Here is a 25,268-nt window from a genome sequence, read left to right on the forward strand (position 1 = left end):
TTCTGCCTCTGCATTTGCTGCCCACCTCGGGGACACCTGCTTGCAGCCATCCTCTCTTCTCCCTCGAGCTCTTGTGTCTGCAGGAAGCTATGGATCCGTTCATTGCTAAGAGCTCACTATTGTGCTGTAAATCTTCCTTTTGAGACACCCCACTCCTTGCTTGGGGATACGCCCTTTTCTTTGACCTCTCTGATTTTTACTGTTTTCTCCCAGCTGGTGATTTTGTCCTCTATGTTACTTCTGTTGCTTGTGTGTCCTCGTGTGCGTTTCTCCCTGGATGTTTGTGGCCTCATGGCCGTGTGCTTTATGGGGAGTGTGAGGCAGAAAGTGGCTAGGGCTACAGTGTGAGCGTCTGTAGACTCACACCTCATCAGGGCAGGTCCTTCGGGATGCTCTGGCATGGCGCTTGCTCCCCGGGGGCTGGCCTGCCTCTGCGTGGGGAGATGCCCTCTGTCACAGCTCTCTGAGGCCTGGGTGGGCGAGAGGGCCCAGAGGCACCATGGACCAGACACTTAACACTTAGCCCTCTGTTCTCAGGAGCCCAGAGGCCCCTGCATCCTACACCTTCTTAAATCTCAGCTAAAATGGGATGGGGGCGTTTCCTGGGCGGCGGATCTAAGGGCCCTGCCGCTGCTTTTGAAGCTGACTGCCCATCAACCCTCTGCTTCTCCCACTTTGGAGAAGCAGCGGGTGTGGCCGCCAGTCCCAGGTACCAAGCCCTCCTGGTGCCAGCCGAGCCTGCAGTGTCTGCATCCCGGCTTTGCCCAGGCACTGGTGCACCTCTCCTTCCTGCTGCCCAAATGGCACCGTTGTCTTCTCCCCATAGCATCCTCCTTGTAGACTGCTGCAGCTCTTTAACTGCTTGAGGGGCTCTTTGGGGTTCATGCAGCAAGGGAAGCAGCTGCACCTGTGCTCCTGTAGCTTCCCATCCATGGCTGTCCGAGCTGTTGGCCTTCCTGAGCCCCCATGGCGTCCCCCGTCCCATGAGACTGTGAGGCTGATCCTGACATCTGCCCAGGAGCCTCGCAAGGATGAGATGTGTGTTTCTCAGAGGATTGAAGATTCAAACCCTGGGGCATGTGACACTCTTAAGTGACACGCAGGCTGGGAGTTCAGGCCCCTCCTAGAGGGCAAAGGTGGGGGAGTAACCCCAGGCTGAAGGTCATTGCCTCCCATACCTGTGGCCATGGACATACCTCTGGATAGCTGGCAGGAAGTGCCAAGGAGCTTGTAGACTTCAGGGTTCTACCAAGTAACTGCAGTCTTTTCTTAAGATATCTTTATTTGAAAAGCAAAATTATACAGGGAGAAACCAGGAGATCTTCCCTCTGCTGGTTTACTCCCCAAATGACCACAGCAACCAGGGCTAAAGCCGGCTGAAATCAGGACTCATGAGCTACTTTGGACTCTTCTGTGTGGGCTCAGGGGACCAAGTGCTTGATCCATCTTCAACTTTTTTTCCCAGCTGCATTGGCAGGGAGCTGGATAAGAAGTGGGATTACCAGGACTCAAACTGGCATTCATTGTGGGGTGCTGGTGTTGCAGGTAGCAGTTTAACGTGCTGTGCCACAGTGCCAGGCTCAAGACTGTAGTCTTGATTAGGTTTACCCTTGGGTTTCAGATGTCTGTCCACTCATCAGGGAGACCCTTAGCTGGCAAAACGTGAGTAACTCCAGGCTGTGCCACAGGAAGATGACAAATGAGCAAGACAACAGGCGGAACCAGCAGGGACATTTCCCAGCCTCTGCTCCTGCCCTATGTTCTGTCCTTGACTGAAGTGGCTAAGCCCCCGGGTGGGAGGAGAGAGAGCGAGCCATGCCCCTCCTCAGCGGTATGGGGCATACAAGCAGGACGGAGTAAGGAACGTGCTGCTCTATCCTGGACGTGCAGCTCCACTCTAGAGCAGGGCACCCCCCTGTGACCCACTTCTCTTTTGCTAAACCCAGAGCATTTTGCCTCAAGCAGACCCCAGCTTCCTGAATGTGTATTCAGTTGAAAGACTTGTTGCTTCACTTATCATTCAGAGGGGATGCCAGCCAGCCCCAAGACCCTCAGAGACCATCTCTCCAACAGGACGGAGCCTTGCACTCCCCTGGCCCTGCCAGGGCTGCAGTTCAGAGGCCCCCCGATCTAATCAGCTTAATTATTTGATTCAGTCACAAGTTGGCTTAATTATTTTCTTGCTTCTCACCCCGTTTGAATCTATTCTGGAAACTGATTATGTCTTTAACACCAGCCCAGAGATAAGCCTTTCAATTGGGAAATGTAATTAGCCCAGGAAAATGAACTTGGGAGCCGCCTTTTGTCAAAATACCATTAAAACTCGGCTCTGGTCATTTGCAATGTGGTGTAGACAAAGGGCATGGCTTGCTACTCTTGTGACCGAAGGGGAAGGAAGGTCCAGCCCTTGGGTGGGATGGTGGACGTCGTGGGATCATTTGTTCCTAGGACAGATCTGGATACTAGAGAGGCAGAAGGGAGTTGACCATGGTCTTGACTTCCAGGGAGGCCTCGTCCTGGAGGACAGGCCCCCAAAGGGCTGTGGGGGCACAGGAAGGAGCCGCTGACTTCACCTCTGGGAATGTCACAGCACAGGGGACCCTGAGCTGGCGTTTCCCAGGCAGAGAGGAGTGAAGGGCAGAGCCCATATAAGGACATGGTGGAGGGGCACAGCAGGGTCTCCTGAGGCCAGGCTGTAGCCTGAGGGTTCTGGAACAAAGCGTGTAGGAGTCCTGGGCTGCTCACCGTGCTTCCCAGCTGCCCCTCTGCTCTGTCGCCTATGCAGAGTCATTAGGGGTTCTCCTGCCAGCTTGTTCGAATGGAAGCTTATAAATGAGTATTTATTGGAAAGAGCTACGGGGGTAGAGGGTGATCCACTAGATCAGTCCCAGATGGTTGCAATGGCCAAAATTGGGCCAGGTGGACACCAGGAGGCAGGAGCTTCCTCTGGGTCTCCCACATGGGTGTGGGGCACAAGCGGTTGAACCATCCTCTGCTGATTTCCTAGGCATATTTGCAGGGAGCTAGATCAGAAGTGGAGCAGGCGGTACACAAGCTGGCACCCTTGTGGGATCTAACATCACAGGCGACAGCTTTACCTGCTATGCCACAATGCCTGCCCCAAGATGTATGACTTTTAATGGAGATTCTGGCCCATCTGGAAGTTGGGGATGGACTCGGGGGCACCCGGGGCAGGAAGCCCAGCCTGGGAATGGCACAGCTCAGTGGCAGATTGAACGTGGGAAAGGAAAGGTGGGCACGCCAAGCTTCCCTAGCTGAACTGGGGCTGGATCACAGAGGGCCTTTCAAGGTTGTAGTCCGGCTCTCTGGCCTTGGCCTCCCAACACTGCCTGGACTGTCTGCTCTCACTTTTGGCCCCTCTCCTGCAGGCCTTTGCTCACTTTCTCCAGTGTCCCCAGGGGCTCAGAGAAGTGCCCTCTGATTCACTTGGAGCTCAGCCTGAGACACAGCCTCTGAAATGTGGTGGGGTGGAGAGGTTACCTGGCCAGGTGGCTCCTGCACATGAGGCTCGGTGGGACCCTCCTTCCTGGAAGCGCAGCCACCTCACCTCTACCCATCTGGTCCCCTGGATGCTCTCACAAGAGCATCTAGCCATGGACCATGAGTTAGTAGAAGCCGGCAGGCCCTGCCTCACTCAGACACACACACATTGCCAGGAGCTTCATCCTGGTGTCCCACATGGATGGCAGGGACCCAGGCTCTTGTGCCATCTTCTCAGGAATGTTAGAAGGGAGCTGGATCTGAGCTGGTTCACCTGCCCTCCAATGTGGGGTTGTAGTCCTTGCCTGCAGCAGCCTAAGCTGCTGCGCCACCCCCTCGATGGGCTCATGATGCTTCCTCCTCCACCTTCCCAAGGGGAACCCTTCTTGCCTGTGAAGTGACTGGCACAGGGAGAGAGCGCTAACACTGTAGGCGTTCAGCCCAGTTTCTGTGTGACCTGCAGCAAGTCACTTAACCTCTCAATTTTGTCTTCAGGAATTAGGACGCAGTCTTCTATGCTGTAGCATTGTCAGGTTTAAGAGTAAAATCGTCAGTTTATTGCTTGGCTCATAGGATATATTAAACTAACCTGGTAGGACCAGTGCCTTGGGGTAGCAGGTTAAGCCTCTGCTTATAGCTTCTGCTTCCTGTGTGGATACCAGTTTGCTTCCTGGCTGTTCCATTTCTGATCCAGCTCCTTGCTAATTCACCTGGGAAAACAGCAGAGGATGACCCAAGTGCTTGGGTCCCTGCACCCATGTGGGAGACCTGGAAGAAGCTCCTGCCTCCTGGTGTTGGCCTGGCCCAGCCCTGGCTGTTGTGGCCATTTGGGAAGGGAACCAGCAGATAGAAGATCTCTCTGTCTCCCTTCTCTCCAAAAATCTGCCTTTCAAATAAAAATAAATAAATATTTTAAAGATCAATTTAAAATTAAAAAGTAAAAGAATGGCTATTTTGAAGGCTTCGGACCTGGCTCAGATGCACACCTGGTCAATGGTCAAGGGACCTTGGGCAGCAGTCGCTGCATCTTCACAACCCTGTTTCCTTGCTGCACTCGGGGGAGCACTGAGAGCAGACAGCAGGCGGTGTGCGTGGGAACTGTGGAGACAGGGACTGTCGCACAGTGGGTCATTCTGAGCTCTTCCCATGCCACCCGCCCCCAGCATCACCAAGAGGGCAGGTGACCGGGGGCAGTGTCTGCATCACCCCTGACTCCAGGCCCCAGGGAAATGCCAGGGTTGTACACTGCCGGCCAGAGGCCATTCTTCTTGTTACATGCCTCCCAGGCTTTCCTCCTGCCTGTCTATGGGGTCTTGCATGGTCCCAGGCAGGAGTGTAGGATCCAGGCCGAGCTTGGACTGTCCTCACTGTCTTCTGTCCTTGGCTCTGCTCTCAGTACCTGGGCTGGCAGGATACATGGCTAGACCAGATTCTCAGCTCCCAGAAGGCAGTGTTGTGCTATGCACAGCACCAAACCATGTAGGGGCTAGGCAGAGGCCGACGGGGTCTTGGTAATGCATCTCGTCAATGTGTCTGGAGCTGGCACACATTTTTGGGGTGGGGAACGCAGCCTCCCATTAATGGGAGCTCCAGGTGAGAGGCTGGGCAGACTCCTAACCAGGGGTGCTCCCAGCAGGTAGAAGCCAGGCCCCAGCCCCCTTGCTTAAGAGTTTAGCGACTTGAGTGGGGGCATCTCCATTGAGGACCTGGAGCAAGCACTGCAGTTGGGGTTGGGATCTGCTGGCGGCCTCGAATGCAGGCCTGAAATGTGTACAAGCCTTTGGTTGTGGCTTCAGGTCCCCTGTGTCATCTTGTGTCATCTTCCTGAGCCCTCTCCTGATTGTGTCAGGGAGCCAGAGGCCCAGGGAGGGGTGGGGGAGTGCTGAGACGATCCTGCCTGGTGGTGCATACTGTGCTTGATGCAGGTCGTGTTGGAAATTGCAGCAGATAAACCAGAGACCCCTGCAGACTGAGATGACAGACGCTGATGTCTTGCCCATGGGGATTCAGGTGGACATGGTGGGTCACTCGGGTCCCTAAGTTCTGGACGTGCTGTTGCCTTCTAGTTGCAACTCCCAAGATGGGCTTGGCCATGGAGGGCCCCACAGGTGCTTTTACTAGAATAGTCCTCAAAGTGGCGTCAGTGATTACATTCAGGGTCAGCCACCTGCCTGCAAGGGTGCCCTGCCGAGGAGGCGGTATGGCCTGTGTTAGGCACAGTCAAGGGCATTTTCTTGAAAGGCTGGGAACCCCAAACAAGTGCTCCACCTTGAGGGCAATCACCTAGGAGTCCAGGCCAAGCGCCCAATGGAGTCTGAGACTTGAAGCAAGGTACACCATGTGACTCTAAATCCCCCATGCTGTCCCTGCCTTCTCTGTACACTCCCCAGTCAGCTTCTAGTCCATGTGGCCACTCGCATCCCAGCTATGCTGACACCTTGCTGTCCACTCATTGCCCCTGACACAGCATCCAGCCCCTTGCTACGCATTCACATCCCTCCCTCGCCCTCTCTGTCCATGCCTTGTTCTCCTCCCGGACCAATTTTCTGCCCCAGGGCCTTTGCACATGCAGTGCCTGCCAAGTCCTTCCTGACCCAAACCGCAAGTCGCCTGTGAGGCTTCCACCAACAGATAAGAGCTGCTGAGGGCTGACTGTCCCTTGCAGGAGTGAACTCACCACCCCCAAGCCCAGGTGGTGAGCACCCTGGATTCCAGATGAGAAAGCTGAGCCTCTGAGGACATGGGAACTTGGGTAGAGTCCCATTGTCAGTAAGTGTCAGAGTCAGCATCCCAACCCAGGTGGCCACTGCACCACCTCCCACCATCTGGACACCAGCCACGGGGCTTCCTGATGGCTTGTGTGTGTGCTGTGAACTTGCTCTCTGCCCTTCTAAAGGCGCCAGGAGCCTTTGAGGGCACAGCCATCCTGGCCTTTCCCCATTCTCCCTCACCACTGTTCCCACCAACATCAAGGTCTGGGTGGTGATCGTCTCTCAAATCAGTCCTTCACCCTGTGAGGTCCAGGATCCAAAAACCCTCAGTGAACATCAGTCAAGGACCCTTTTGAAAATGACCCTGAATCCATTTGAAAAAGATCCGAGAGGTATTCCGGCCTTCTCCATGTAGGATGAAGTGCGCCAGCCTCTTATTGATAGCAGCCGAGCCTCTGCGGATTGTCAAGAAAGGATTAGCGCGCCTCTCTGAAGGAGTCAGGGTTCCTTTGTCTTCGTGGTCATCCTGGCAAACCTTCACTGGGGGTGACAGGTGCTTTTGTTGCTCCATCACATGAGGGTGGTGCCTGCTGAGTTCCTAGAACTGCCTTCACTGGGAAAGCCTGGAGGCACCGCCGGGACTAGCTCTTTAGGAAATTGAACTGTGTGTGTTTTCTCTGAAGCGGAACACGCTGTCTTGGGGCACGTTTGCCATGTTTGTGGCTTGCTTTGGCTCAAGATCGAAAACAAGCAGTTCTCACCCAGGAAGCGTACCCAGGACTGGCACCTGTGGAGTGTGGGTGGGAGGGGAAAGGGTGGGACTCTCCCTGCCCCGACCCTCCCCCGCCCCCCGGCACCTCGCCCCTACAGGGGACCTGCCTTCAGTCCCTTTGTCTCAGAGAAGGGAGATGGCTTGGTTGTGGTCGCTGAGACTGTAAGCCACAGAGCTGAGTCTCAAATGGTTTGAGAAGAAGCCTGTGCTTTTCCAACTGTCCCTGCTGCCTCCTCGGTGCTTACATTGCAATAAACAAACTTTATCCTGCACCTGCTAATGCCAGTTGCTTTGATGACATTTGTTCTCCCATTTCACAGAGAAAGATGTTGAGACCACAGGGTGAAGCAGACCTAATACAATGCTAGACATAGGTCAAGTAAAAACTGGTCTGGGTCTCCCCGGAGCCAAGGGAGCCACCTCATGTGTCCTATATGGGAACACATCTGCCTGAGCTAGGTGAGCAAAAGTCTCCAGGTAAGGCAGTGCACTGCTTCTGTTAGATTCTGGAATCCTGTGGACCAAGGACAGGGAGGGGCATTGGTCTATGGAAGAGGGGAAAGCAGTACCGTCCTCTTGATGGATGCTGGGAGTGGAGCAGGTGGGTCTCTCAGAGCCGTGGCCTCCCACCCTGCCTGCTCTGGGCTCCTTGCTGTGGCTCCAAGTGAGCTCCACCCATCTTGACTCAGAATCCGTCTTGCACCTGCCGTTGTGCTAGGTTCCAAAGAGGAACGCAGGAGAATCTCTGCCTTCCAGGGTTCCACTGGGAGAGAAACAGACCCTGCCACCCTGGGAGGTGGCCCCTGTCAGCCACGAGACATGTGGAGAAGACTGTGGAGGAAGCAGTATAGACTGGGCCATGTGTTAGACTGAGGCTCCCGCAGAGGGTACCATGCAAGGAGAAGCATCCAACTGCCCTCCTGTTGCAGCCACCGGTGTGAGATGTGGCTAGGTGCTAGCAGGGGGTGAGGGGGTTGGGACCCACTGGCCCAGGCTTGTACCCAGGAGCTGCATGGGAGCAGAACAGCACAGCCATCAGGCTTGGGAGTCTGAGCTGAGTGCTGCCTCCCCAGGCACCAACCGCGGGAAATGGGCATCATCCTTCAGCCCCCCATTCCCCTGGGAAGCAGGGACAAGAGTTGCATCCTTCTCAGCAGGCTGTTGGGGGGTGTTAAGAGTGCTGCCTGCAGAAAGCTCAGCCGCAGTGTCCACCACCACACATGCCTGGTGGCTGTTATCCGTTGCCGCCGGGGCCTCCGCCGTTTGGCATGATTTTAAGACCTTGGGACAGTGTTCAAGAAGGAGGTGTTTTCATCCCCCTGTACAGATGCGCAAGCCGAGGCAGCCAATAACTAGAGGATGCAAACCCGGCTGGAGGTGCTCCAGGCCTTAGCCCATTCCCTACCGACCAGGCAGCCCTACAACTTTAAGGACACTTGCTGCAGGCTCAGCTCCGTGCCAGCTTCTCCTGGCACTGCCTTGTTTTCTCGGGGTGAAAGAGACTCTCTGATTGTCTTTCCAATAATCCTTCCTCAGCTGGTTCTTTGAGCCGTGCATCTGGGCCTCTTGGCGCTGCCCCAGAGCCCCACATCTGGCCATGATCAGTGCCCTGCTCTGTATGGCCGCGATGTATATGCACCATGGCCCTGTCACACCCCTGGACCAGGAGGTTCTGGCTAAGCAGAGGCAGCTGGAGCTCCTCCTGGGTCCTAGAGGCAGCAGGCTTCCAGCACCCTGTAGTTCAGCTGAATTCCCCCTTGTTCCTGAACAGCAAAACAGCTGCCTGCCTCCCCGGTACCTTGCCTCCCTGTGCCCCATCCAGAGGGGACCAGAGCAGGATGGGCAGCTCTGTATGAGGTCTCCCATGGTCCCCTGCAGCACCTTGTGGTCCAGCCCCCGCCTTTGCCGTCTGCTCCTCTCCTCTCACTGTCCCTGGCTACTGTCCACACCCGTTAGGCTGTCCTGTGTGCTGTGACTCTACCCTGCCAGGCTTTGCTTCGGGCCCTCCCCTGGCCCCGGCTCAGCCAGCGACCGCTTCCCCAGTGGCACACACCTGTGGGCAGGTGGTTAATGGCTCTGAGGAGACCCCGTTGGGAATTTTTCTTACTGACACGTCCCCATCACCCCTTGAAGTTGCACTGGGCATGCACAAGCCAGTCCTCAGCCGGGACTCACTCCGCGAGGCCCCAGCATCTAATGAAAGACGGGCAGGAGACAACTTACTGGGAGCTTTAAGAGTGCCAAGTGGAGCCCGTGGTGCCTGGCATAGTGCCAACTGTGACCACTCTTGCACAGCTCAGAGGGGAGGAGTCACTGGCACATAGAAACATCACACATGCCACAGTGAACTTTCTGAGCTGGGCCAAGATCTCGGAGCTCCCTGCATCTCACTTCCTGTGAGAAGCTGCACAGCCAGGTCACCTGGGGCAAGGCAGCGATGCCCCTCACCAGTGCTGTGACCTGGAGCCTCTGCTGTGCTTCGGCCGATGCTTTACCTGCTGACTGTGCTTTGCCGAGTTTGTGAAGCCTTGCCTGACCCATTTCCCTCCTCTAACAATATCACATGCAAACCTCGAGTGCTAGAGCCGGTAGAATCCCAGATGGCAGGTGGCTCCCATCTGGGTGGCAGTTGGGGAGGACACAGGAGGCAGTGGGTTCTACTTGAGAGACCACCCTGCTCTTTGCACAGGGTGGTATGGGCGTCCTTGGTGTCCTCGGCCAGTCTGGGCACAGCCTAGGAAGGTCTGCTTTGTCTGCATCAGCCCCAGGGGTTAACGTTGCCCAGGCCACACCTGTACCACCTGTAGCAGGGCACTAAGAATATAAAGAGCCTTTCCTGCCTGGCCATAGGGGTCCCTTACTCCCAGACGTCCAGCCCCAGTGTGCCCCAGGCAGTGGCAGCAGACAAAAGCTAGGCTCCTGCTTCCTGTGTTAAGCCCACACGGGCACTCAGCATCCTGCCAGCCCCTTCCTGTCCACTGCTTCATTTACCATCCCAAGCAACCTATTGTCACCTCCATGGGCATACTGAGACACTGATCGCAGATGACTCGCCCATCCAGCTGGTAGCCGAACGTCACGGAGTCAAGATTCAACTCGCATCTCCCTGACCCCAGAGCCTGCTCTCTGAACCCTCATGTGTGTGCGGTGGCCTTGCAGGAGCCAGGGGTTAGCATGACAAAGTGGGAGCATCCCCCAGCCTCCCAAAGGCAGGGGCCAGGCGAGCCAGCCACACTCCGCTGCTCTCCCCCAGTCCTTGGCCAGGCTGCTGCTTCAAGGGGAGCTGAGAATGAGAGTGGTGAAGCTGTGAGTCAGGCATGCAGTTCTGCCAAGCAGGTGCAGGAGCGTGACTCAGGTCTGTGTCTGCCAGGTATGTGTAGGGGTGTAGCCAGGCACAGGAGCCAGCAATGGCTCCCCAGTGCCCCAGGTAGCCTCCACTCTCCAGATGATCGCACTGATGCTCACGCATCAGTGAGCGTTGGGTTGGGTCCACGCTGAGATGTGACCCAGAGCTTTCTCTTTCCTGGATCTGTGTCCCTGTTAATGCCACTCCCTGTCTTTCTCCCTGGCAGCAGTGGAAAGTTCAGAGTTAGAGCCAGTCTGGCACCCACCTCAGCCCCAGGCGGCCCTTTGCCTGGCAGTTGTGGGCTTGTTTATGGAAAGGAACGTGGAACCACCCCTGGGCAGCCTAACAAGTGCATGGGGTGAGCTCGGGTCAGGGCCTTCACCCCTGCCCAGCCTGGCCGCTCGGCAACCTCTGGCCTAAATGGAAGGCTCTCCCCTAAGTGCCTTATTGGCCTGCAGCCCGGCCCTGTGCTGGGTGGGGGCAGGGCTGGAAGCCCAGAGCAGGCCTGGGGCCTTGCCAGCAAATCTCTCAGGAAGCCGTCTTCTTTTTCAGCCCCATTGAGCTGTCCCCAGAGACGTCATCATGGGACGGAGTTGGTCACAAGGTGCCGCCTGGCCCTAAGACAGGGAGAAGGGGGCCACACAGGGTGAAATCACCGGGCAGCCCAGGGCCGGAGTCAGAAACCGGATCCCGTGGACCACCTCCCTGGCCTTGCTCAGCCTGGGCCATCATCAGGCTGGAAATGATCAGTATGGGTGGGGCGGGTCAGCAATCAGATCCTAAATGGTTTTCCCAGAGAGCAGAGCTGCCACGTGTGTGGTGGAAGGCACGCCACACTTGGCTCCGAGCAGAGCTGATCTTCCTTCAGTGTCCTCCTGGGTGAGGCTACAGGATCTCGGCAACTCTGCCAGACCCCTCACACATCCTCTTGGAGGCCCCACGATTGGGCAGGAAGGAGCTGGCACTGCAAGCCCTGGATGTGAGCCTCAGGTTGGCCCCCCACCTAAGACTTGAATGAAGAAGGATGCTCCGAGCAGCTTTCCAGTAGGTTCAGCCCTGACACCTGCAGGAAAGGATCCAGGCTGGCTTTCGGAGTGCGTTTCCTTCCAGTCCCGAAGCGTGGGAGGCACCGGCTTTCTGGAAGCTCAGCTTAGCCAAATACAAAGCCACCAGTTCCCCAGTCCTCCCCGTGCTCCGTGGCTAGCGTGCCCTTTCGGTAGTGAAATCTCTGACTTCAGCTTTCTCTCTTCCACCTGCTCCCCAGGCCCTGCCCTCTACCAGACCTTGCCCAGAGAGGTAGGCAGCGCTAATTATAGAGGTGAGGTGCTGCCCTTGGAGCCTGCACCCTGATTCCAGTGGGGTCAGTGTCTGTCAGCGCCCCCTGGAGGCCGTGCTGGGACCTGCAGGCTGGTGGCTCTGCACGCTCAGCCTCCACAGGGGGATACTGAGGCAGCAGTCATCCACCTATGCAAGCCCAGCTAGCCATGGGTCAGAGAGAGGGGCCCTTTCTGTTAAGATTTATTGATTTATTTGAAAGGCAAAATTAATGGCAGGGATGGGGCAAAGAGAAATCAATCGTCCATCTACTGGTTTACTCAGCAGGGCTGGGCTAGACAGAAGCTCAGAGCATGGTCTCCCCAGTACCTGGGTGATCTTCCACTGCTTTCCCAGGTGCATTAGTAGGGAACTGGATGAGAAATGGAGCAGGAGGGACTGAACCCATGCTCATATAGGATGCCAGCATGGCAAGTGACAGCTAAGCCTGATGGGCCACAGTGTTAGCTCCGAAAATAGATTTTTTAGGGGCCCGGCACAGTGGCCTAGTGGCTAAGGTCCTCACCTTAAACACATCAGGATCCCATATAAGCACCAGTTCTAATCCCGGCAGCCCCACTTCCCATCCAGCTCCCTGCTTGTGGCCTGGGAAAGCAGTCAAGGATGGCCCAAAGCCTTGGGACCCTCACCCACGTGAGAGACCCTGAGGAAGCTCCTGGCTCCTGGCTTCGGATCAGCTCAGCCCTGGCTGTTGCAGTCACTTGGGGAGTGAATCATCAGGCGGAAGATCTTGCTCTCTGTCTCTCTTCTCTGTATGTCTAACTGTCCAGTAAAAATAAATAAGTCTTTTAAAAATAGGTTTTTAATTTGCATCTAGGGACCATGCTGTAGTGCACTGAATTAAGCCTCAATCTGCAGTGCTGACATCCCATATCGGCACTGGCTCGAGTCCCAGCTACTCTATTTCCCATCCAGCTCACTGCTTACGGCCTTGAAAAGCAGAACAGGATAATCCAAGTCCTTGGGACCTTGAACCCATGTAAGAGACCTGGCAGAAGCTCCTGACTCCTGACTTTAGCATGGCCCAGCCCTGGTCATTGTGGCTGTTTGGGGAGTGAACCAGCAGATAAAAGATCTCTGTCTCGGGGCCGGCACAGTGGCCTAGCAGCTAAAGTCCCCTCTTTGAACAAATCGGGATCCCATATGGGCACCAGTTCTAAATCTGGCAGCCCCGCTTCCCATCCAGTTTCCTGCTTGTGGCCTGGGAAAGCAGTTGAGGACAGCCCAAAGCCTTGGGACCCTGCACCCGTGTGGGAGACCCGGAAGAGGCTCCAAGCTCCTGACTTTGGATCAGCACAGCTCCAGCCATTGCAGCTGCTTGGGGAGTGAATCAGTGGATGGAAGATCTCCCTCTCTGTCTCTCCTCCTCTCTATGTATTTGACTTTCCGATAAAAATAAATAAACCTTTTTATTAAAAAGATCTCTCTGTCCCTCATTCTCTCTGTAATTTTGCATTTTAAGTAAAAACATTTTTAACAATACATTTCCATCTGTATTAAACACATACAAACTGATGTCTCCGTCATTTCTCCCCAACACATCCACTGTAAGAACTGCAGACATAGCATCTACATTGTAATGGGTGTGGTTGGCCATCTAGAATGGATTCAAGGTGAACAGGAAGATGTGCCTGGGTTATCTGCAGATACTCTGTCGTTTATGTAAGAGACCTGAGCGTCCGTGGACTGAACTATCTGTGCAGTGTTCTGGAACCATCCTGATCCCGACAACCCCAGGAGGATTCTGGGTCACAGCTTCACCGTTGTGGTAGCGTGGAGTGCCCCAGATGGTGCATGGCATGTGTGCTTTGCCCGGGGCCTACCTGGGCATCTTAGGGTCCTGTTCAGATAAGGGTTACAGGGACAGACATGATCTGGGGTCCCATCTTGTGGTTTCTCTGCCCACAGGGGGTCTCAGCGGAGCGACCATCATTGATTCCCTGGACACACTCTACCTCATGGAGCTCAAGGAGGAGTTCCAGGAGGCCAAGGCCTGGGTCCAGGACAGCTTCCACCTGAACGTGGTGAGTCAGAGACCCCTGAGGTGTGAGGAGCCCACGGGGCCCGTGAGGTCAGCTGCCCCCTAAGAACCCAGAGATGGTGGCAGTTATCTCCTCGGGCTGCACCGCCAACCTGTCATACGACCAGGCTGCGCGTTCTGGGGTCCGTGCTGCACACCCTCTGCTGTCCTCTATCCCCTGCCCCCACCCCCAGGTCCCAGCCTAGCCTCTGCCCCTTCCCCCCCTCCTGAGGTCAGCCAAGGCTCCTCCTGGGCACACTGCTCACCCCCCAGGCAGCCCCTCTAAATCACACACGTGGGCCAGGGGTGGAGGAGGTGGCTCAGCAGGGGGCAGAGTGGAATGGGGGACTGGGCTCTGGCTCCCCTGCACTTGTATCCCTTAGGGGTGGGGGCGAGCAGTTACAGGCTCACCTCCAGGTTCCCCCTCCCAGGTGTCCCTGGACAAGGACAAAGGTCTGGCATAAGGGTTATCTGTGTGTTTGATGGCACAAAAGCCTCAACAGACACATCTATTACCCCAGCGCAGTCTTCCTGCCCAGACCACAGGGACAGCCCTGGAGGGCTCAGCAGCCAGTAGAGTGAGGCCGTTGATGCGAACTTGGGGACTGGGAAGTAGAAGCAGGTGGGAGGGAGCTGGACCCATTCATCTGCCACACGTATCCCCGCCCCCCGCAGGCAGGCCATCCTTCCCCGTGATGCCACACCATGAGCCCCAGGCCTCGTGCCACTCCACGGACACATTGTGGGACTTCACTAGTGCACTGAGGCCACAGCAGGAACAGGCCCTTGTGGGGCTTGCTGCTAGCACAGAGTCTGTGAGCTTCCATGGGGCGGAGGCCCTCCAGGGTCCTGGGTGTCTGCCTCCCCAGCCTTGGTGACTTCAGCTCTAAGACGGGAGTGAGGATAACAGTCACAGTGCCAGGTGTGCAGGCCTGGTTGCAGGTTGAATGCTGCAGAGGGCTGTAAAGGGCATTGTGTGACACCATGAGGTGTGACAGCTGCAGTGTGATGTCATCGTGCTTCCGGCCATTAGGATGACCCCGAGCCTAGTCGGGGATGCCGGTGATCTGGGGGTGCTAGGGAACTCAGCACCCCCAGCCCGTCCTCCTGGGTGCTGCCTCTAGGCAGGAAATGGGCAGCAGGCAGCTGCCCAGTGACTGCAGAGCCTGGTGATCTCAGGCAAGCTGGCGCAGTTTCAGGAATAGAATTCCTGGAGGAAGGCAGGTGGGGGTCACCCCTCCATCTCTCTTAACCTTGGCTTTCTCAGTCTGAAAACTGGCAGTGAGCTTTGCTGCCACATCGGCCTGTCCAAGAGCCGTGGGGCTCCAGGAGCGCAGCCTCGCAGTGGCTTTGTCAGTAGATTTTCTCTCCCAGCTTGAGGGCCATCCCACTAGTTTCCAGTCATGCAAACCCTAGGCAGCAAGCAGGTGCACCGAACAGAGCCCTCATCACAATAGTGGCCCCCTCAGGCACGTTAGGAAGGCCACACCCTGCTCTGGCAGCCACCAACCTGCACCACCCATGTCTCACAGCCACTCAGTGTGGGGGTGATAACGGGTAGGAAACAACCAGAGATCCTGCCTGAAGCCACGGAAGAAGGACCAGTCGAGTTTTTACCCCAGATCTGGTCTTTTACTCCTTGATTTCCAACCTCAACTGAAGGAAGGAAAGAGAAATGATGAAGGCAGGAGTGGGCAAGCCCCTGAGCTGAGAGGAGCTGCAGGCTGCTGCAGGGGCACACCTGCCTGGCACCGCCGTCCAGCCCTGGGCCTGCCCTGTCTGCCTCTCAGCCTCTGCCTAGAACCTCCTGCTGATCTGCACCCCCAGAGAGGACTCTGTCCCCAGGGGCACCCCTCTAAGAAGGAAAGGAGACCCAACGAGAGGAGAATTTTCCTCCCCTCAGGCTAAGCTCCAGCCCAAGCTCCCTGTGCCAGTTTCAAGGGCCTTGGAAAACAGCCAGGCGTAACCTTGCCCATGGCCTCGGGCAAGGACTGGGGAAGGAAGCCAAGCCCGGTGTTTATTTGGAGCCTTAGAAGTGTGCAGTGGCAGCCGCCTGGCAGCTGCTCATCCTGCCTGGCTTTGGCTATGAAAAACGAGCATTGCCTGGTGCCCAGCACAGGTGCAGGGTGGCAGGTGTGGGGTGAGGGCAGGCTGGGGGAGACGGGGGCTGTGGAACCTGCATCTCACAAGTGTTCCCTGTGTGTCTGCAGAGTGGAGAGGCGTCCCTGTTTGAGGTGAACATCCGCTACATTGGAGGGCTGCTCTCTGCCTTTTACCTGACGGGGGAAGAGGTAAGTGAGCCTGCACACCCCTAGACCGGAAGGGGCTCCAGGGCACATCCTATCCCCACGGAACAGCAGAGGCCCACAGGATCTGGGGACTACCTGTGACCACCCCCGGCTTGCTGCCCCTTCAAGGGCCCATTTACCCGTTTTCCAAGTTTCACCCGCAGTCTCCTCGTCTCCAGTGCCTCAGGTTGCTACCCAGGTGAGCCCAGCTGGCCCCACAGTAAACTCTGAGGCCACACAAGTGGACCCATTCATCAGCCATTCCCATCCCCCCACATAGGCCACTCCACCCCATGATGCCATTCTTGAACCCCCAGGCCTGTGCCACTCCACAGCCACTCTTCCTCCCTCCCTTCCTGAGCCAGCAGCCACGTGTCCACTTCCTATCTCAGAGGGGCTAGCAAGCCACCATGGAGTGGCTGGTGCTGGTCGTGCATTTAGGTCAGAGGCCCCGTTCCGGGTGGATTGAGACAACTTCCAGAAGAGGGTGGCCAAGTGCTGCTGTGAGAGGCAGGTGCACAATCAGGGGTCTGCACTTCACGCCACCCACGCCCACCTGTCCATGGCCTGGTGCAAGTGCTTTCCGTTCCTGGGCTCCTCATCCTTCCTCCACCTGATGTCCTTCAGGTCAGAGAGCTCTGGTGACACAGGCCAGGGTTTGGCCCAAAGATTGATCAGCCATCAATCTGGGAGCCCACAGTCGCCAAGCATGGACGTTCTGAGGGGCACAGAATTCTCTGGAAACTGGGCATTTTTGTCCACCCCTGGGAGCTCTCCAGCAGCAGGGCGGCGAGGTTGACTGGGGCCCCAGAATATTGGTCACAGTCTGATTTGTTTCCCCTAGCCCAGAGGGGCTGCTCACTAAGACCTTGCCCCTGGTGTTTCTCTTGCCCACTGCCCTTGGTTCTGGGTACCCAGAGGTAAGTAATTCCACCTGCCCCAGCCCCTAGAGACCAGGGGCCCTGGAGGGGAAGCAAGTACCAGAAAGACTGCTATTGGGAAAGTCTTCCCCACTTCTCTCTGTGGTGCAGGCAGCAAAGCTGTGGTCAGGGTTGGAAGGCCACGGGTAGGTGCTTTACCCCTCTGTGGCCAGCAGCCTCTCTCCATCCGTGGAGCACAGATCACTGCTCGTATCTATTCGTCCCCCAAGATGGGCACCACCCAAAGCCTGAATGTCATTGGGATAAAAAAAAAAAAAAAAAAAACCGCGGGAGGGGCCCGGCGGCGTGGCCTAGCAGCTAAAGTCCTCACATTGAACACGCCAGGATCCCATATGGGCGCCGGTTCTAATCCCTGCAGCTCCACTTCCCACCCAGCCCCCTGCTTGTGGCCTGGGAAAGCAGTCCAGGATGGCCCAAAGCTTTGGGACCCTGTACCCATGTGGGGGACCCAGAAGAAGTTCCTGGATCTTGGCTTCGGATCGGCATAACATCGGCCATTGCGCTCACTTGGGGAGTGAATCATCGGATGGAAGATCTTCTCTCTCTCTCCTCCTCTCTGTATATCTGACTTTGTAATAAGAATAAATAAATCTTAAAAAAAAAAAACCCTAGGACAGAAAAGTGACAGGGGAACAGAAAAGCATGAGTGGACCCCATGAAGAGGGGCCATGGGGAAGGGGAGGGGGGCAGTTCAGGGCTCACGGGGGCTGATTTGGGGTCAGCGATGCAGGAAGGAGCTAGGGCTCACGGGTCCTGTGGTTTGCCCCTCCGTTCTCCAAGGTCCTCAGCTCAGAGAACACCCCCAGCTCAAGTCCTGACTTTCTGGGACTGTGTGAGGACAGGAGCCCCCGGGACCTGAGGGACAGCTGAGGGAGGGGCCCACGTGGCCAGGTCTAGCAGCCCAGCAGTTCCTGCCTTCCTTCTCCACCCCTTCCTGGCCCCTACTCACCTCATCCGGGTTGTCTGCCTTGTGTGCTGTCCTCAGCAGCTCCCATTAGTGGGTGTTGTCTCCGATTCGCAGAAGGGGCTCTCAGGACTGTGTTAATCCTGACTCCCCCCACCATGGGGTTAGGTGTCACACTGGCTGGGTGGCTTGGCTCATCCCCCCACACGTGGATCCTGGGTCTGCACAGGGCATCTCCCCCAAGCCTTGTGCATGGTGACAGCTGCCCAAGGCCCCAACCCTCCCCTGGACCAAGGCCTTCCCCAGCCTCAGCCAGTAGCTGCAGGAGGATCCCCAGGACTCCAGCCACCCCAGCTGGGGCTGGCAAAACACTTTATAGTTTGTAAGGCACATTTGCTTACATACATGCCATGTTCAATTTCTACAAAAATCTGGCCAAGCAGCCAAAGCATAGGCCACTGTGTGTGCCATCATGCGGTTAAAGAAAATGACGCTCAAAGCCCCATAGCTGCTACATGGAAGGATGAGAACCGGACTCCATCCAGCGCCTATCCATGTTGCCGCCTCTTGCCCTGTCGTGTAGCTGGGGCTGCTAGGTGGGCCAGACACCAGTCAGCTCTACATCCCCCGGAAAAGTGCTCCTCGGAGGCCCAGCACCCTCCCCCTCAGACTAGGCCAGCCTCTTCCCCACGAAGCTGCTGCAGGAGCCCCAGGTCATGGGGAGCCACGCCTAGCACTTCCTCACTGCTCATGTCGCCCAGCGCCCACCCTGTGCCAGGGGAGACCTCTGAGCTGAGCCTCCACTGCGTTCATTCACTCTCCACGGGCAGCTGCTCAGGTGTGAAATGACTCTCTCAGGAGCCTGGCGGGAGACAAGGCCCCCTCTGCTGGCTGTGCACTAGGTTTCCCCAGGGCAGCTCCCTGCTTCTCAGGAGACACGGGCTGTGAATGGGATTCCCAACAGATTCCTGCAGGCTTTTTTTTTTAAGTTTTATTTATTTTTTTATTATTATTACAAAGTCAGATATACAGAGAGGAGGAGAACAGAGGGGAAGATCTTCCATCCGATGATACGCTCCCCAAATGACCACAACGGCTGATGCTGCGCTGATCCGAAGCCAGGATCCAGGAACTTCTTCTGGGACTTTTAGCCGCTAGGCCTCGCCACCAGGCCCCTCCCACAGGCTTTTACTGTGTTTTATTTGAGACAGAGAAGCTCCCATCCAGATATGGACTCCCCCAAATTCCCACAAAAGCTGAGGCTGGCCAGATCCAGGAGCAGGAATCCCAGTCTCCCACATGGGTGGCAAGAGTCCAGCTGCTTGAGCCACCACCACCGCTGTCTCTCGGGGTGTACACTAGCAGGAAGCTGGAGTCAGGAGCCGGATATGGATGTCAAACCCTGGCACTCGGATGCAGGACACGGGTGTTATAACCAGCATCTCTAACAGCTAGGCAGAATGCCTGCCCAACTGATCTGATGTGGCTGGGCCCATGCCTACTCGGGACCCAGCATCCGGCCCTGGATGTTATCTGCTCTGACCTGTATCTGCCAGCCCCGAAACACCTGGCCCTCTCTCCCTAACTGGAGCCACTTCCTGGTCTCCCGGTCCCCACCCCAGGCTGAAGTGTTCTGAACTTCCTCCCTCACTACCTTCCCATCAGTTTGCAGTTACTGGGAGGGAGACCCAGGAAGTCCTCCTCTTCCTGTCCCCTTAGCAAACTAGATCACCCCTAAGCTCCAGAAGTAGGGACAAAAGTCTGTGGCCACCAGGGGCACCTGCTCTAGGGCCTGAGTGTGGAGAGCAGTGATGGCATCAGTGATTGGGTTCCAGATGGAATTCTAGGCCTCTGGCTTTAGCCTGGCCTGGCCTGGCTACTACAAGGAGTGAACCAGAAAATGTAAGATTCATTTCTCCCTCTTGTTCTCATTCTGCCTTTTAAATAAATAAATGTGAAAAGGATTGATTTTATTTATTTGAAAGAATTAGAAGCATCGTCCACCCACTGATTCACTCCCCTAAATGGCCACAGTGGCTAGGGCTGTGCCAGGCCAAAGCCCAGAACCAGGAGCTCCATCCAGATCTCCCCACAGAGGTGCTAGGACCCAAGGCCCTGAACCATCTTCTGCTGCCTTCCCAGGAGCAGTGGCAGGAAGTGGAACAGCCAGGATGGGAACTGACACTCACCTGGGAGACCAATTACATGACAACACCAACCAACCCCGTGAAAAGAAAAAAAAGAATGCCTAGATTTTGTTCAGGACTCTGCCCCTCCCCACCCCCATCCCTTGTCTACAGGTAACCACCCCTATGGATGTGCAAGTCCCTATGTCAAACAGCGTAGGATTTGTGGGTCACCTGCGCATATCCTCCTGTCTTACAACACCTAAAGCCAAGTGAAAGACTGCGGTGGGGGGGGGGGGTCATTAACTCTGTACTGTCTGGAGCATAGGATGGTGGAGAAAGTTTATAGGCCCTTAGCACCTTGTGTTTTTGTTCTTGTTTTTTATGAGATCTCCAGCCTTGTGTTGGCCGACTCCTTAGCTGTGCAGCCCTGGGTGCAGAGAAGCCCAGGAAAGGGAAGTTACCCTGGGTGCACCTGCCCGAGAAGGGCCAGCTTGCGCTGTGCTGTCCTGGCTTCCTTTGCCCCTGTGGCTGTGAATTTAAGAAGAGCTGGGAGCCTGCTGCTGCTGTGAAATGCTGCTCTCCTTGGCCACAAACCCTGGCTGGGTCATTAAACTCCTCTCCCCTGCTGCCTGGTGGGGCGGGGCAGTCCCTGTTATGGGAACAGACTTCAGTTATCAGGGTTGCTCAGCCCTTTCGTTCCCACAATGCCCATGATTATTCGCCTCCTTCAAACACACATGCAGGCAGGAGATGGCTGAGTTGGGTCCGCCCCCAGGGATCTCAGAAGAACTGAAGGGTGTCTGAGGCTTGGGCAGGCACCCAGAGGCCTGGGACCCCCGGATGTGGCTCCCCCGCTGTCCACTGGGGAGTTTAGGCTAAGCCACTCACCCTCGCTTCATCCCCTGTGTGAGATGGGGCAGTGGCAGGCAGGAGCTCAGAGGGAGGAGCTGCTTCATGTGCTGCTGGAGGGAAGACTGCCACCCTAGGGGAGCGATGGGTTCTGCAACTTGGGGACTGGAGTAGGGGGCATCCTATCCTTTCTTCTCCAGCCAGTGTTCTTCAAACCATCTGAGGGACCCCCTCAGATGTCTGACACTCTGGTCTCACTCCATCTCAGCCAAGTCTTCTAGATCTGGAGGGAACCCCTATTCACATTCCCAGTGCTCACCTTGCACAGGTATAGCCACTGGCCATTGTCCTGGTACCCGGTGTCCTTTTGCCCAAAGTCCATGTCTCCCAGCACCTCTTGAGGAGGGCTGCACTGGCCTCATTTTACAAAGAAACAGGCTCAGACAGAAGTGGGGGGCGTCCAGGGCCATGTAGTCACAGCTTCCCAGAGCCCTCTGGCTGGCTGACTGCAAGTGTCCCACCCAGCCCAGGATCACAATGCCCTTGGCCCCTGCATTCCAGGTGTTCGGGATCAAGGCCATCCAGCTGGGTGAGAAGCTCCTGCCTGCTTTCAAGACTCCCACGGGAATTCCGAAGAGCTCCGTCAGCTTCAAAAGGTAGGACCCGGGTCCCTCCCCTCCAGGGGCTTCCGCCTGGTAGATAGGGAGTTCCACAGGCAGCTGAAAGAGGAGCCCAAAGCCACGCTCTTACAGATGTCAAGACTGAGGCACAGAGAGGAGGATCCCTCCCTCGGAAAACCGAGCCAGCCAGGGGCACAGGGAGAACTTGCCAAGACCTGGGACCCTCCTGTTCATGCGCTTATTCCGACACCTGGTCCTCGGGATTGAGGCCACGAGGCTTGGTGGTCTGCCCCGAGTGGTAAACACCCCACAGCACAGCCCCAGTTCAGTCCTCCAGGCCAGCTCCGTGCTCCCTCCCTCTCCAGCCCACTTGATGGGTGCAGCAGGTACAGGAACCCAAAGCTGCTCGGGGGCTCAGGAGCCTGGCTGCTTCTGGGACACAAAGCCGACTGGCCCCGTGTCATGGGCGGAGCGCCGCAGGACACAGCAGGCTTGAGCTCCCGGGAGCTGTGAGAAGCTGTAGCAGGAAGCCATGGTGTTTACACTGCCCTGGGCTCATCCCTGCTTCTGCTGTGACCTCAGAGGAGCTCCGGCCCAATGCCTAGGAGAGGCAAGGCAGGAGTCCCAGGCTGTGGCCAGAGTCCACAGGTCCCCTCTAACCTTTTATGTGAGCTGTCACCTCCTGTCTTGTTAGGCAGGAAGGCAGCATTCTGGTGTGTGGCCTGAGGAAGGCTGGCAAAGGCCAGGGAAGACCCTTAGGGACCACGGACTCGCATCTGTCACGCTAGGCTCAGCTCCTCAGGGCTGGACACGTGGATCTTGGCTTGGATTCCTCCCCCATAGACTCTGAACCCAAAGAAACCAGGCCAGGTGCAATGGAGCCGGGGTACACTTGTCCTTCCAGCTCCCTCTGCATGGCCCCAGCTGTGTGTGTTGCCATGACCCTCAGACCACACTACTGATGGACACAAATGCTGGCATTCCTGGGGAAGGAAGCGTGTTTCTTTAAGGCCGTTTGTGGCTGGAGATGTATGTATGCGGATGCGTATCTCCTGGCAACAGCACCCTTTCGTTTTTTAGGATAAGACAATCGTTGCTAAAAATGCCTCCCCCTTCTGCCGGGCACAGCAGCCAGGGACGCTCAGGGTTGCAGTGCTGAGCCCGTTCCTCCAAGTGCCAGTGGGGGAGGGAGGGCAGGCAGCTGGGTTGCACACACTCACCCCACTCCAGCCAGGCTCGCTGTAGGCAGCTCCAGCAGGAGGGGGTCCCACAGGTGGGGACCATTGCTAGGTGAGGAGGTGAGCCATCTGGTGCCTGGAGGCTGAGGCAGGGCCAGCTGGGTTCTGCAGAGCCTGCTGGGCTGTCTGGGAACCTGACAACAGCCCATCCCAAGGCCTCATCTCAGGTACAGGATCACACGCCACCCGCACAAATAACTCACATGGGGTTAGTCACGCAAGCCCCTCTCTGCAGCTCCTCCTAGGCACACATGCGCGCACGCCAACAGGGTCATGTTCATCACCACTGCTTCGGCTCACCGTCCTGTGTGTGTCAGCACCACAGGAGGAGGCGGCACGAACCCGGTCTCCAACCCTACGCCAAGGGAAGGGAGCCCATTGCACCAGCAACGAGGCCGAGGCCTGGAGAGGTCAAGAAGCTTAGCCAAGGTCACACACAGCTAGAATCTAGGGACTAGGGGGTTGTGGTGCAGCAGCTTAAGCCCCAACCTGCAGCACCAGCATCCCATATATCCAAGCGGCTGTTTGAGTCCCAGCTTCTCTGCTTCCAGAACAACTGTGTGCTCATGCACCTGGGAGGCAACAGATGTCGGCTCAAGCCTGTGAGTCCCTGATACCCACATGGGGGAACCGGATGGAACTCCTGGCTTCAGGCTGGCCCAGGACGGACTATTATGTCTGGCTGGTGAGCCAAAAGAAGAAAGATCTATCTCTCATTGTCACTCTTTCTGTCTCTCGCTCTCTCTCTACTTTTCAAATAAATTAATTTAAAAAGAAAAAGAGGGCCCGGTGCGATAGTGTAATGGTTAAAGTCCTCACCTTGAATGCGCCAGGATCCCATATGGGCGCCGGTTCTAATCCTGGTGGCCCTGCTTCCCATCCAGCTCCCTGCCTGTGGCCTGGGAAAGCAGTTGAGGACGACCTGATACTTTGGGATCCTGCACCCACATGGGAGACCCGGAGGAAGCGCCTGACTTCGGATTGGCTCAGTTCAGGCCATTGCAGCCGCCTGGGGAGTGAACCATCGGACAGAAGATCTTCCTCTCTGTCTCTCCTCCTCTCTGTATATCTGCCTTTCCAATAAAAATAAACAAATCTTAAAAAAAAAAAAAAAAGAAAGAAAGAAAGAGCAGCCAGCATTGAAGCACAGCAAGTTAAGTGTGTGTCACTGCCATTCCATATGGACACCAGTTCGTGTCCCATGTTCCAGTTGTTCCAGCTTCCTGCTAATGTACCTGGAAAAGCAGTGAAGGATGGCCCCAATTCTTGGTTTCCTGCATCTGCATAGGGGACCTAGAAGGAGCTCCTGGTTCCTGGTATCATTCTGGCCCAGCCCTGGCTTTTTTGACCCAAATGGGAAAAGTGAAGCAGGCTGAATGAAGGTGCAGGCCCAAGTGTGCCTAAAAGGCTGGGAAGGGAGGCCAGGAGGGCTAGGTTTTAAACGCAGTTAAAAGTTGTTACATTGTTACACGCAGCTAATTCCCACAGCCAAGTCCGCTTCACCATTAGTTTACCACAAGCCAAAATCCCAGACACAATGAGGTACTAGGAAGTCCTTTTATTCCAATGGGGTAAGAAAGGGAGCGAGGATGGAGGGGTGGGGGAACAGGAAGGGCAGGGTGGCAGGATAGGGGCTGCCAGGGCAGAGGAAGGGGCAGGATGGAGGAGGAAGGGGTGGAGAGGAGAGCCAGGTAGGAAGGGAAGAGAAGAGAGAGGGGGAAGTAGGGACGGGCTGTGAGTAGTGTCTGTGCCCCGGGGACTGGTGACTGAGATTTTCTGAGCCACAGGTAGGTGGGTCGAGACTAGGGGGAGGGGGTCTCAGGTAAGAGGTGAGATTACATTTCATTGGTGGACAACCAGAACAGAGCGCAAACTTTGCAGCAATGGGGAGGGGATGCAGGTAGCTAGGCCTGGTCTGAGATGGGATGTTCGAATCACTCCTCACAGGGGAAGCACCCTCAGCCTCGGGCTCACAGGACTGATCCGGGGACCTTCCCGTCTTGGAATGCTGCCCAGAGCAGATTATCTTTGGGACACAGAGTATCTAGGATTGGCATTTGGATTCAGCTCGGCTGCCTCCTGTGTGACCTTGGAGAAGTGTCTCCCCCTCTCTGAGCCTTAAATATTTTCAGCTGTGAAATCAAGAGGGTGGAAACGAAGTTATAATAAGATCCGAGAGCTGCCCGGCACAAATGAGGAATTACTAACAACGGAGCAAACAACACGCAACTCACTCACATGGACATAATTGCATACTGATGAAAAGACAGCAATCACTGCATAATTTATACCCCACAATGACTGGCAGGCCTGAGTACCAACATTTAGGAGGAAGGGGGAAGAAATCGAGGTCTAAGGAGGTTAACCCGCTTCCTGAGGGTGGGAATGGTGGGAACAGCGGCTGAAGCAGGCAGGAGAGAAGCAAGGGGACCACCTTGCAAGAGCAGGTACCACCTTCCTGCCGGGCAGCCCCATTGCTGGAAGCTCACAGGGAGGAGTGAAGGAGGATCCCACGAGAGGGACTGAGAACAAAGGGTAACGGACTTCCCTACAAAAGCAGGAAGTATTAATTATTCAGGCAACCCCCTCTGTGGGTACCTGGGCTGCCAAGGAG

At 56.2% G+C, this 25,268-nt stretch overlaps 1 protein-coding gene across 2 annotated transcripts in view; it reads left to right on the forward strand.

The window, feature by feature from the left end:
• MAN1C1 (mannosidase alpha class 1C member 1) overlaps positions 1-25,268 on the forward strand; it is a 124,383-nt gene that overhangs the window by 81,050 nt on the left and 18,065 nt on the right. Inside the window, exons 3-5 of one of the 2 annotated variants that reach the window (XM_040979598.1) lie at positions 13,574-13,689; positions 15,896-15,976; positions 21,358-21,452. The exons of the other annotated variant lie outside the window; for it this stretch is intronic. Coding sequence (XP_040835532.1) covers positions 13,574-13,689; positions 15,896-15,976; positions 21,358-21,452 — 292 coding nt within the window. The remainder of the gene's footprint in view (positions 1-13,573; positions 13,690-15,895; positions 15,977-21,357; positions 21,453-25,268) is intronic. 2 annotated transcript variants of the gene reach the window in all.

Source organism: Ochotona curzoniae, unplaced genomic scaffold, assembly GCF_017591425.1.
Source record: "Ochotona curzoniae isolate NIBS_2020 unplaced genomic scaffold, NIBS_Ocur_1.0 contig_3255, whole genome shotgun sequence".
NCBI lineage: Eukaryota > Metazoa > Chordata > Mammalia > Lagomorpha > Ochotonidae > Ochotona > Ochotona curzoniae.